This window comes from Myxine glutinosa, chromosome 4 (genome assembly GCF_964187855.1).
Source record: "Myxine glutinosa chromosome 4, kmMyxGlut1.1, whole genome shotgun sequence".
In the NCBI taxonomy this organism is placed as follows: Eukaryota; Metazoa; Chordata; class Myxini; order Myxiniformes; family Myxinidae; genus Myxine; species Myxine glutinosa.
This window is the reverse complement of record NC_136264.1, coordinates 126940119-126954553: the sequence shown is the minus strand read 5'-3', so window position 1 is coordinate 126954553 and position 14435 is coordinate 126940119. Positions and strand designations below refer to the sequence as shown.

Here is a 14435-nt window from a genome sequence, read left to right as displayed (position 1 = left end):
ACCCCTCATGTATTTCCTACAACCAACACCCCCTCATGTATTTCCTACTACCAACACCCCTCATGTATTTCCTACAACCAACACCCCTCATGTATTTCCTACTACCAACACCCCTCATGTATTTCCTACTACCAACACCCCTCATGTATTTCCTACAACCAACACCCCTCATGTATTTCCTACTACCAACACCCCTCATGTATTTCCTACTACCAACACCCCTCATGTATTTCCTACTACCAACACCCCTCATGTATTTCCTACAACCAACACCCCTCATGTATTTCCTACTACCAACACCCCTCATGTATTTCCTACAACCAACACCCCTCATGTATTTCCTACATACCAACACCCCTCATGTATTTCCTACAACCAACACCCCTCATGTATTTCCTACTACCAACACCCCTCATGTATTTCCTACAACCAACACCCCTCATGTATTTCCTACAACCAACACCCCTCATGTATTTCCTACAACCAACACCCCTCATGTATTTCCTACAACCAACACCCCTCATGTATTTCCTACTACCAACACCCCTCATGTATTTCCTACAACCAACACCCCTCATGTATTTCCTACTACCAACACCCCTCATGTATTTCCTACTACCAACACCCATCAACACCATCATGTATTTCCTACTACCAACACCCCTCATGTATTTCCTACAACCAACACCCCTCATGTATTTCCTACTACCAACACCCCTCATGTATTTCCTACAACCAAACACCCCTCATGTATTTCCTACTACCAACACCCCCTCATGTATTTCCTACAACCAACACCCCTCATGTATTTCCTACTACCAACACCCCTCATGTATTTCCTACAACCAACACCCCCTCATCGTATTTCCTACTACCAACACCCCTCATGTATTTCCTACTACCAACACCCCTCATGTATTTCCTACTACCAACACCCATCATGTATTTCCTACTACCAACACCCCTCATGTATTTCCCTACTACCAACACCCATCATGTATTTCCTACTACCAACACCCCTCATGTATTTCCTACAACCAACCACCCCCATCATGTATTTCCTACGTACCCAACACCCCCTCCACTGTATTCCTCCAGACCAACCACCCCATCATGCCTACTACCAACACCCCTCATGTATTTCCTACAACCAACACCCCTCATGCATTTCCTACTACCAACACCCCTCATGTATTTCCTACTACCAACACCCCTCATGTATTTCCTACAACCAACACCCATCATGTATTTCCTACAACCAACACCCCTCATGTATTTCCTACAACCAACACCCATCATGTATTTCCTACTACCAACACCCCTCATGTATTTCCTACTACCAACACCCATCATGTATTTCCTACTACCAACACCCCTCATGTATTTCCTACAACCAACACCCATCATGTATTTCCTACAACCAACACCCCTCATGTATTTCCTACAACCAACACCCCTCATGTATTTCCTACAACCAACACCCCTCATGTATTTCCTACTACCAACACCCCTCATGTATTTCCTACTACCAACACCCATCATGTATTTCCTACAACCAACACCCCTCATGTATTTCCTACAACCAACACCCCTCATGTATTTCCTACAACCAACACCCCTCATGTATTTCCTACTACCAACACCCCTCATGTATTTCCTACTACCAACACCCATCATGTATTTCCTACAACCAACACCCCTCATGTATTTCCTACAACCAACACCCCTCATGTATTTCCTACTACCAACACCCCTCATGTATTTCCTACTACCAACACCCCTCATGTATTTCCTACAACCAACACCCATCATGTATTTCCTACAACCAACACCCCTCATGTATTTCCTACAACCAACACCCCTCATGTATTTCCTACAACCAACACCCCTCATGTATTTCCTACAACCAACACCCCTCATGTATTTCCTACAACCAACACCCCTCATGCATTTCCTACAACCAACACCCCTCATGCATTTCCTACAACCAACACCCCTCATGTATTTCCTACAACCAACACCCCTCATGTATTTCCTACTACCAACACCCCTCATGTATTTCCTACTACCAACACCCCTCATGTATTTCCTACTACCAACACCCCTCATGTATTTCCTACAACCAACACCCCTCATGTATTACCTACAACCAACACCCCTCATGTATTTCCTACAACCAACACCCCTCATGTATTTCCTACTACCAACACCCCTCATGTATTTCCTACTACCAACACCCCTCATGCATTTCCTACAACCAACACCCCTCATGTATTTCCTACAACCAACACCCCTCATGTATTTCCTACTACCAACACCCCTCATGTATTTCCTACAACCAACACCCCTCATGTATTTCCTACTACCAACACCCCTCATGTATTTCCTACAACCAACACCCCTCATGTATTTCCTACAACCAACACCCCTCATGTATTTCCTACTACCAACACCCCTCATGCATTTCCTACAACCAACACCCCTCATGTATTTCCTACAACCAACACCCCTCATGTATTTCCTACAACCAACACCCCTCATGTATTTCCTACTACCAACACCCCTCATGTATTTCCTACAACCAACACCCCTCATGCATTTCCTACAACCAACACCCCTCATGTATTTCCTACAACCAACACCCCTCATGTATTTCCTACAACCAACACCCCTCATGTATTTCCTACAACCAACACCCCTCATGCATTTCCTACAACCAACACCCCTCATGCATTTCCTACAACCAACACCCCTCATGCATTTCCTACAACCAACACCCCTCATGTATTTCCTACAACCAACACCCCTCATGTATTTCCTACAACCAACACCCCTCATGTATTTCCTACAACCAACACCCCTCATGCATTTCCTACAACCAACACCCCTCATGTATTTCCTACAACCAACACCCCTCATGTATTTCCTACAACCAACACCCCTCATGCATTTCCTACAACCAACACCCCTCATGTATTTCCTACAACCAACACCCCTCATGTATTTCCTACAACCAACACCCCTCATGTATTTCCTACAACCAACACCCCTCATGTATTTCCTACAACCAACACCCCTCATGCATTTCCTACAACCAACACCCCTCATGTATTTCCTACAACCAACACCCCTCATGCATTTCCTACAACCAACACCCCTCATGTATTTCCTACAACCAACACCCCTCATGTATTTCCTACAACCAACACCCCTCATGCATTTCCTACAACCAACACCCCTCATGCATTTCCTACAACCAACACCCCTCATGCATTTCCTACAACCAACACCCCTCATGTATTTCCTACAACCAACACCCCTCATGTATTTCCTACAACCAACACCCCTCATGTATTTCCTACAACCAACACCCCTCATGTATTTCCTACAACCAACACCCCTCATGTATTTCCTACAACCAACACCCCTCATGTATTTCCTACAACCAACACCCCTCATGTATTTCCTACAACCAACACCCCTCATGTATTTCCTACAACCAACACCCCTCATGTATTTCCTACAACCAACACCCCTCATGTATTTCCTACAACCAACACCCCTCATGTATTTCCTACAACCAACACCCCTCATGTATTTCCTACAACCAACACCCCTCATGTATTTCCTACAACCAACACCCCTCATGTATTTCCTACAACCAACACCCCTCATGTATTTCCTACAACCAACACCCCTCATGTATTTCCTACAACCAACACCCCTCATGTATTTCCTACAACCAACACCCCTCATGTATTTCCTACAACCAACACCCCTCATGTATTTCCTACAACCAACACCCCTCATGTATTTCCTACAACCAACACCCCTCATGTATTTCCTACAACCAACACCCCTCATGTATTTCCTACAACCAACACCCCTCATGCATTTCCTACAACCAACACCCCTCATGTATTTCCTACAACCAACACCCCTCATGTATTTCCTACAACCAACACCCCTCATGTATTTCCTACAACCAACACCCCTCATGTATTTCCTACAACCAACACCCCTCATGTATTTCCTACAACCAACACCCCTCATGTATTTCCTACAACCAACACCCCTCATGTATTTCCTACAACCAACACCCCTCATGCATTTCCTACAACCAACACCCCTCATGTATTTCCTACAACCAACACCCCTCATGTATTTCCTACAACCAACACCCCTCATGTATTTCCTACAACCAACACCCCTCATGTATTTCCTACTACCAACACCCCTCATGTATTTCCTACTACCAACACCCCTCATGTATTTCCTACAACCAACACCCCTCATGTATTTCCTACTACCAACACCCCTCATGCATTTCCTACAACCAACACCCCTCATGCATTTCCTACAACCAACACCCCTCATGTATTTCCTACAACCAACACCCCTCATGTATTTCCTACTACCAACACCCCTCATGTATTTCCTACAACCAACACCCCTCATGTATTTCCTACTACCAACACCCCTCATGTATTTCCTACTACCAACACCCCTCATGTATTTCCTACAACCAACACCCCTCATGTATTTCCTACTACCAACACCCCTCATGTATTTCCTACTACCAACACCCCTCATGTATTTCCTACAACCAACACCCCTCATGTATTTCCTACAACCAACACCCCTCATGTATTTCCTACAACCAACACCCCTCATGTATTTCCTACAACCAACACCCCTCATGTATTTCCTACTACCAACACCCCTCATGTATTTCCTACAACCAACACCCCTCATGTATTTCCTACAACCAACACCCCTCATGTATTTCCTACAACCAACACCCCTCATGTATTTCCTACTACCAACACCCCTCATGTATTTCCTACAACCAACACCCCTCATGTATTTCCTACAACCAACACCCCTCATGTATTTCCTACAACCAACACCCCTCATGTATTTCCTACTACCAACACCCCTCATGTATTTCCTACAACCAACACCCCTCATGTATTTCCTACAACCAACACCCCTCATGTATTTCCTACAACCAACACCCCTCATGTATTTCCTACTACCAACACCCCTCATGTATTTCCTACAACCAACACCCCTCATGTATTTCCTACAACCAACACCCCTCATGTATTTCCTACTACCAACACCCCTCATGTATTTCCTACAACCAACACCCCTCATGTATTTCCTACAACCAACACCCCTCATGTATTTCCTACTACCAACACCCCTCATGTATTTCCTACAACCAACACCCCTCATGTATTTCCTACAACCAACACCCCTCATGTATTTCCTACAACCAACACCCCTCATGTATTTCCTACAACCAACACCCCTCATGTATTTCCTACAACCAACACCCCTCATGTATTTCCTACAACCAACACCCCTCATGTATTTCCTACAACCAACACCCCTCATGTATTTCCTACTACCAACACCCCTCATGTATTTCCTACTACCAACACCCCTCATGTATTTCCTACAACCAACACCCCTCATGTATTTCCTACAACCAACACCCCTCATGTATTTCCTACTACCAACACCCCTCATGTATTTCCTACAACCAACACCCCTCATGTATTTCCTACTACCAACACCCATCATGTATTTCCTACAACCAACACCCCTCATGTATTTCCTACTACCAACACCCCTCATGTATTTCCTACAACCAACACCCCTCATGTATTTCCTACAACCAACACCCCTCATGTATTTCCTACTACCAACACCCCTCATGTATTTCCTACAACCAACACCCCTCATGTATTTCCTACTACCAACACCCCTCATGTATTTCCTACTACCAACACCCCTCATGTATTTCCTACAACCAACACCCATCATGTATTTCCTACTACCAACACCCCTCATGTATTTCCTACTACCAACACCCCTCATGTATTTCCTACTACCAACACCCCTCATGTATTTCCTACTACCAACACCCCTCATGTATTTCCTACTACCAACACCCCTCATGTATTTCCTACTACCAACACCCCTCATGTATTTCCTACAACCAACACCCCTCATGTATTTCCTACTACCAACACCCATCATGTATTTCCTACTACCAACACCCCTCATGTATTTCCTACTACCAACACCCCTCATGTATTTCCTACTACCAACACCCCTCATGTATTTCCTACTACCAACACCCCTCATGTATTTCCTACAACCAACACCCCTCATGTATTTCCTACTACCAACACCCCTCATGTATTTCCTACAACCAACACCCCTCATGTATTTCCTACTACCAACACCCCTCATGTATTTCCTACAACCAACACCCATCATGTATTTCCTACAACCAACACCCCTCATGTATTTCCTACTACCAACACCCCTCATGCATTTCCTACTACCAACACCCATCATGTATTTCCTACAACCAACACCCCTCATGTATTTCCTACTACCAACACCCCTCATGTATTTCCTACAACCAACACCCCTCATGCATTTCCTACAACCAACACCCCTCATGCATTTCCTACAACCAACACCCCTCATGCATTTCCTACAACCAACACCCCTCATGCATTTCCTACAACCAACACCCCTCATGTATTTCCTACTACCAACACCCCTCATGTATTTCCTACAACCAACACCCCTCATGTATTTCCTACAACCAACACCCCTCATGCATTTCCTACAACCAACACCCCTCATGCATTTCCTACAACCAACACCCCTCATGTATTTCCTACAACCAACACCCCTCATGTATTTCCTACAACCAACACCCGTCATGTATTTCCTACAACCAACACCCATCATGTATTTCCTACTACCAACACCCATCATGTATTTCCTACTACCAACACCCCTCATGCATTTCCTACAACCAACACCCCTCATGTATTTCCTACAACCAACACCCCTCATGTATTTCCTACTACCAACACCCCTCATGCATTTCCTACAACCAACACCCATCATGTATTTCCTACAACCAACACCCCTCATGTATTTCCTACTACCAACACCCCTCATGTATTTCCTACAACCAACACCCCTCATGTATTTCCTACTACCAACACCCCTCATGCATTTCCTACAACCAACACCCATCATGTATTTCCTACAACCAACACCCCTCATGTATTTCCTACTACCAACACCCCTCATGTATTTCCTACAACCAACACCCCTCATGTATTTCCTACAACCAACACCCCTCATGTATTTCCTACAACCAACACCCCTCATGTATTTCCTACAACCAACACCCATCATGTATTTCCTACAACCAACACCCATCATGTATTTCCTACAACCAACACCCCTCATGTATTTCCTACAACCAACACCCCTCATGTATTTCCTACTACCAACACCCCTCATGCATTTCCTACAACCAACACCCCTCATGTATTTCCTACAACCAACACCCATCATGTATTTCCTACAACCAACACCCATCATGTATTTCCTACTACCAACACCCATCATGTATTTCCTACAACCAACACCCCTCATGTATTTCCTACTACCAACACCCCTCATGTATTTCCTACTACCAACACCCCTCATGTATTTCCTACAACCAACACCCCTCATGTATTTCCTACTACCAACACCCCTCATGTATTTCCTACTACCAACACCCCTCATGTATTTCCTACTACCAACACCCCTCATGTATTTCCTACTACCAACACCCATCATGTATTTCCTACTACCAACACCCCTCATGTATTTCCTACTACCAACACCCCTCATGTATTTCCTACAACCAACACCCCTCATGTATTTCCTACTACCAACACCCCTCATGTATTTCCTACAACCAACACCCATCATGTATTTCCTACAACCAACACCCCTCATGTATTTCCTACAACCAACACCCATCATGTATTTCCTACAACCAACACCCCTCATGTATTTCCTACAACCAACACCCCTCATGTATTTCCTACTACCAACACCCCTCATGCATTTCCTACAACCAACACCCCTCATGTATTTCCTACAACCAACACCCATCATGTATTTCCTACAACCAACACCCATCATGTATTTCCTACTACCAACACCCATCATGTATTTCCTACAACCAACACCCCTCATGTATTTCCTACTACCAACACCCCTCATGTATTTCCTACTACCAACACCCCTCATGTATTTCCTACAACCAACACCCCTCATGTATTTCCTACTACCAACACCCCTCATGTATTTCCTACTACCAACACCCCTCATGTATTTCCTACTACCAACACCCCTCATGTATTTCCTACTACCAACACCCATCATGTATTTCCTACTACCAACACCCCTCATGTATTTCCTACTACCAACACCCCTCATGTATTTCCTACAACCAACACCCCTCATGTATTTCCTACTACCAACACCCCTCATGTATTTCCTACAACCAACACCCCTCATGTATTTCCTACTACCAACACCCCTCATGTATTTCCTACAACCAACACCCCTCATGTATTTCCTACTACCAACACCCCTCATGTATTTCCTACTACCAACACCCCTCATGTATTTCCTACAACCAACACCCATCATGTATTTCCTACTACCAACACCCCTCATGTATTTCCTACTACCAACACCCCTCATGTATTTCCTACTACCAACACCCCTCATGTATTTCCTACTACCAACACCCCTCATGTATTTCCTACTACCAACACCCCTCATGTATTTCCTACTACCAACACCCCTCATGTATTTCCTACAACCAACACCCATCATGTATTTCCTACTACCAACACCCATCATGTATTTCCTACTACCAACACCCCTCATGTATTTCCTACTACCAACACCCCTCATGTATTTCCTACTACCAACACCCCTCATGTATTTCCTACTACCAACACCCCTCATGTATTTCCTACAACCAACACCCCTCATGTATTTCCTACTACCAACACCCCTCATGTATTTCCTACAACCAACACCCATCATGTATTTCCTACAACCAACACCCATCATGTATTTCCTACTACCAACACCCCTCATGCATTTCCTACTACCAACACCCATCATGTATTTCCTACAACCAACACCCCTCATGCATTTCCTACTACCAACACCCCTCATGTATTTCCTACTACCAACACCCCTCATGTATTTCCTACTACCAACACCCCTCATGTATTTCCTACAACCAACACCCCTCATGTATTTCCTACAACCAACACCCCTCATGTATTTCCTACTACCAACACCCCTCATGTATTTCCTACAACCAACACCCCTCATGTATTTTCTACTACCAACACCCCTCATGTATTTCCTACAACCAACACCCATCATGTATTTCCTACTACCAACACCCCTCATGCATTTCCTACTACCAACACCCATCATGTATTTCCTACAACCAACACCCCTCATGTATTTCCTACTACCAACACCCCTCATGTATTTCCTACAACCAACACCCCTCATGCATTTCCTACTACCAACACCCCTCATGTATTTCCTACTACCAACACCCCTCATGTATTTCCTACTACCAACACCCCTCATGCATTTCCTACAACCAACACCCCTCATGTATTTCCTACAACCAACACCCATCATGTATTTCCTACAACCAACACCCCTCATGTATTTCCTACTACCAACACCCATCATGTATTTCCTACAACCAACACCCCTCATGTATTTCCTACAACCAACACCCCTCATGTATTTCCTACAACCAACACCCATCATGTATTTCCTACAACCAACACCCATCATGTATTTCCTACAACCAACACCCATCATGTATTTCCTACAACCAACACCCATCATGTATTTCCTACAACCAACACCCATCATGTATTTCCTACAACCAACACCCCTCATGTATATCCTACAACCAACACCCATCATGTATTTCCTACAACTAACACCCCTCATGTATTTCCTACAACCAACACCCATCATGTATTTCCTACAACCAACACCCATCATGTATTTCCTACAACCAACACCCATCATGTATTTCCTACAACCAACACCCATCATGTATTTCCTACAACCAACACCCATCATGTATTTCCTACAACCAACACCCATCATGTATTTCCTACAACCAACACCCCTCATGTATTTCCTACAACCAACACCCATCATGTATTTCCTACAACCAACACCCATCATGTATTTCCTACAACCAACACCCATCATGTATTTCCTACAACCAACACCCATCATGTATTTCCTACAACCAACACCCCTCATGTATTTCCTACTACCAACACCCATCATGTATTTCCTACAACCAACACCCATCATGTATTTCCTACAACCAACACCCCTCATGTATTTCCTACAACCAACACCCATCATGTATTTCCTACAACCAACACCCATCATGTATTTCCTACAACCAACACCCATCATGTATTTCCTACAACCAACACCCATCATGTATTTCCTACAACCAACACCCATCATGTATTTCCTACAACCAACACCCCTCATGTATATCCTACAACCAACACCCATCATGTATTTCCTACAACCAACACCCATCATGTATTTCCTACTACCAACACCCCTCATGTATTTCCTACAACCAACACCCCTCATGTATTTCCTACTACCAACACCCCTCATGTATTTCCTACAACCAACACCCCTCATGCATTTCCTACTACCAACACCCCTCATGTATTTCCTACTACCAACACCCCTCATGTATTTCCTACTACCAACACCCCTCATGTATTTCCTACAACCAACACCCCTCATGTATTTCCTACAACCAACACCCCTCATGTATTTCCTACTACCAACACCCCTCATGTATTTCCTACAACCAACACCCCTCATGTATTTTCTACTACCAACACCCCTCATGTATTTCCTACAACCAACACCCATCATGTATTTCCTACTACCAACACCCCTCATGCATTTCCTACTACCAACACCCATCATGTATTTCCTACAACCAACACCCCTCATGTATTTCCTACTACCAACACCCCTCATGTATTTCCTACAACCAACACCCCTCATGCATTTCCTACTACCAACACCCCTCATGTATTTCCTACTACCAACACCCCTCATGTATTTCCTACTACCAACACCCCTCATGCATTTCCTACAACCAACACCCCTCATGTATTTCCTACAACCAACACCCATCATGTATTTCCTACAACCAACACCCCTCATGTATTTCCTACTACCAACACCCATCATGTATTTCCTACAACCAACACCCCTCATGTATATCCTACAACCAACACCCATCATGTATTTCCTACAACCAACACCCATCATGTATTTCCTACTACCAACACCCCTCATGCATTTCCTACTACCAACACCCATCATGTATTTCCTACAACCAACACCCCTCATGTATTTCCTACTACCAACACCCCTCATGTATTTCCTACAACCAACACCCCTCATGCATTTCCTACTACCAACACCCCTCATGTATTTCCTACTACCAACACCCCTCATGTATTTCCTACTACCAACACCCCTCATGCATTTCCTACAACCAACACCCCTCATGTATTTCCTACTACCAACACCCATCATGTATTTCCTACAACCAACACCCATCATGTATTTCCTACTACCAACACCCCTCATGCATTTCCTACTACCAACACCCATCATGTATTTCCTACAACCAACACCCCTCATGTATTTCCTACTACCAACACCCATCATGTATTTCCTACAACCAACACCCATCATGTATTTCCTACTACCAACACCCCTCATGCATTTCCTACTACCAACACCCCTCATGTATTTCCTACAACCAACACCCCTCATGTATTTCCTACAACCAACACCCCTCATGTATTTCCTACAACCAACACCCCTCATGTATTTCCTACTACCAACACCCCTCATGTATTTCCTACTACCAACACCCCTCATGCATTTCCTACAACCAACACCCCTCATGTATTTCCTACAACCAACACCCCTCATGTATTTCCTACAACCAACACCCCTCATGTATTTCCTACAACCAACACCCCTCATGTATTTCCTACTACCAACACACACCCTGTATTTTCTACACTGAGTAGTTTGGTTGCTTTGTTTGCAAGCAAATGTAAATTCAGGGTTTTCTGCTTTCTTCCATTTTTGTCAATTGCTTCAGATGTGCCAGTTAAAATGGCAGCATATTATATGCAAAGCATGAAAATTAACAAAGCTTGATGTCCTATTGAACTGCATCCTATAAACAGCTCTAATTGCTATCTTCATGGTGTGAACAAAAAAAATTGTTCCTTTTCTAAATTGACCAATTTTGCGGCAAAAAGTGAAAAGCCACCAATTTGCAGAGGTCTGCCAAGTATGTCATAAATGCTGCTTTCATAATTGCAACGTCTGTATGAAAGTGATGCGATGAAGCTAACTCCCACGATGAAGCTAACTCCAAGGGCCTCTCACTCACTCACTCACCGCAGGCAGGTTGGTGGTCTTTCCATCTTCTAACGACTCCTCTCCGGCCTTGCCCCCCCAGTTCTCTCTGGGCTCTGTCCCCCAAATATTCCTACAGGTCGCACAAGATCTGCCTGCAACCCTCTTATGGTTAAACTGCCAAAATCAAGACTCTCTGCTCACCTTCACTCCTTCATTCCTCTTTTCTCCCGCCTCTGGAACAAACTCCCTCACTCTCTTCAATCCCACTCCACCCTCCAAGTCTTTAAAACAGCTGTTCACCACCATCTCTTATCTTCCCCCATCCAAAGCCTTGATCTTTTCTACCCCCGCTAATTTCACCCCAATTCCACTTTTTGAAATACCAACTTTTGTCCTGGAAGTCCTTGGTGTCCTTGTGCTTTATACTTCTCCCTCCCCCCCCTTCCCACGCCTCCTCCCCCCGGGCCCTCTCCCTTCCACACATCTCCCTGCTCTCGGATGTTGTGTGTGTGCTTCCCCTTCTCTCCCCATCTTGTCTTCCGCTCCCTCTTTTTGTGTATTTTGTTTGTCTGGTCGATTTGTTTGTGAAGTTAATGTTAGCTCTTTCACGAGCCTCGATTCGGTATACAAAAAAAAAAAAAAAAAAAAAAATTATTAAGTGTAGCTGCTCAGGACTTTACGGTTGTGTATTTTCATAAAATCATAATCATTTTTGAACTGTTACTGTCATCCATGTGTGAAATTTGATTAGGTTTTCATGGTCCGATGAAGGCTACCTCAATGAAAGGAAAGGGCCTTGGGGGTAACTTCACATTTGATGCAAATAGGAAGGGGCCTTGGACAAAGTCCACTGGCTGATCTTGGGGTTACTCACGTGTGTCCTTTTTAAAAATGTATCACAATCGGGTACAATTTGTGGTGCTTCCCACAGGAGGCCGAAAAGTCATATGGATCAGGGAATGGACCATGTGGAGGTACTTCTGTGATTACTTTCCGGCAAAGGTAAGACTGCATAATGCTGTGCTAAGACTACTACAGTGGACAGCGTTTAATAAAAACCAATAACTTTTTAGGAAAATTTCCACTCAATCTGGACTTATCCCTATGTTAGGAAACGGGTTAATAACACCACTTGTTTCGTTTTGAAAAAGTATTTTAAATTGTACGCAGGAGATACGTCATGAATTGTGTTCATCTGATGGCTTCTAAGTGGAAACTAACTAACATTGATGTGCCGAAAAAAGTTAAATTGCTTTAACTTTTCTGCCAAGTGTCCGTGCACTTATAAAGCAAAGACTACTTCAATGGCTTGTGCACGAATACAGGATGGAAGATTGACGTATCCCAAAGGATGCCCTATATGGGGAGATGGTTGGGGCCAAAACACCAAAAGGGTACCCGAAGCTAAGTTGTAAGTGTGATATGTTAGCCCTACACATTAATTTTGACACTTTGGAAACTGTAGCTAACTGCAGAGGCACATGGCGACATCAATTATGGGCTGGAATAAGCAATCATAATGACCAGTGGTTGGAGCAGCTGCACAACAGATGCTGTCACTGCAAACATCATCCCACAACTACAGGAGACGCCAACCGCACTAACTACTTCAGATGTAGCACCTGTGGTAGACTCTGCCGCTCCCAATTTGGCTCGCACAGTCACCAACAGAAGTGTAACACATGACTGCCCTTACCAAGAGGGTGTGAGCCCACCAACAGAAGGACGAGGAAGGCACTGGCCAGAGTCTCCCACCGCTGCACGTTCGACCCCCCCCCGCCCCGACCCCGATGGGACGAGGATGGACGAGCGTCGTGGCCGAGACCACGATGGGGAGACATGAGCGTGGGTCGCCACACGGGGCGCTTGACAAGGGCGACAACGAGAGACATCCCCGACTGGCACCGGACGCACCACCCACGTCGGTGGTAGAACCCGACACCATGCCGAGAGGCCAGTAGACCGGACGACGGGTCGGGAGCGCATCTGATTCTATCCATAACGTTTTTTTAGATACATCCTGCTCGGACAATTGTGAAAACACAACTTCCGTCCAC

The 14435-nt window shown here is 44.6% G+C and overlaps 1 protein-coding gene across 1 annotated transcript in view; it reads left to right on the top strand.

The window, feature by feature from the left end:
• Window positions 1-14435, top strand: part of LOC137425190 (diacylglycerol O-acyltransferase 2) — a 38464-nt gene that overhangs the window by 19466 nt on the left and 4563 nt on the right. Inside the window, exon 5 of the mRNA XM_068113357.2 lies at window positions 13310-13380. Coding sequence (XP_067969458.1) covers window positions 13310-13380 — 71 coding nt within the window. The remainder of the gene's footprint in view (window positions 1-13309; window positions 13381-14435) is intronic.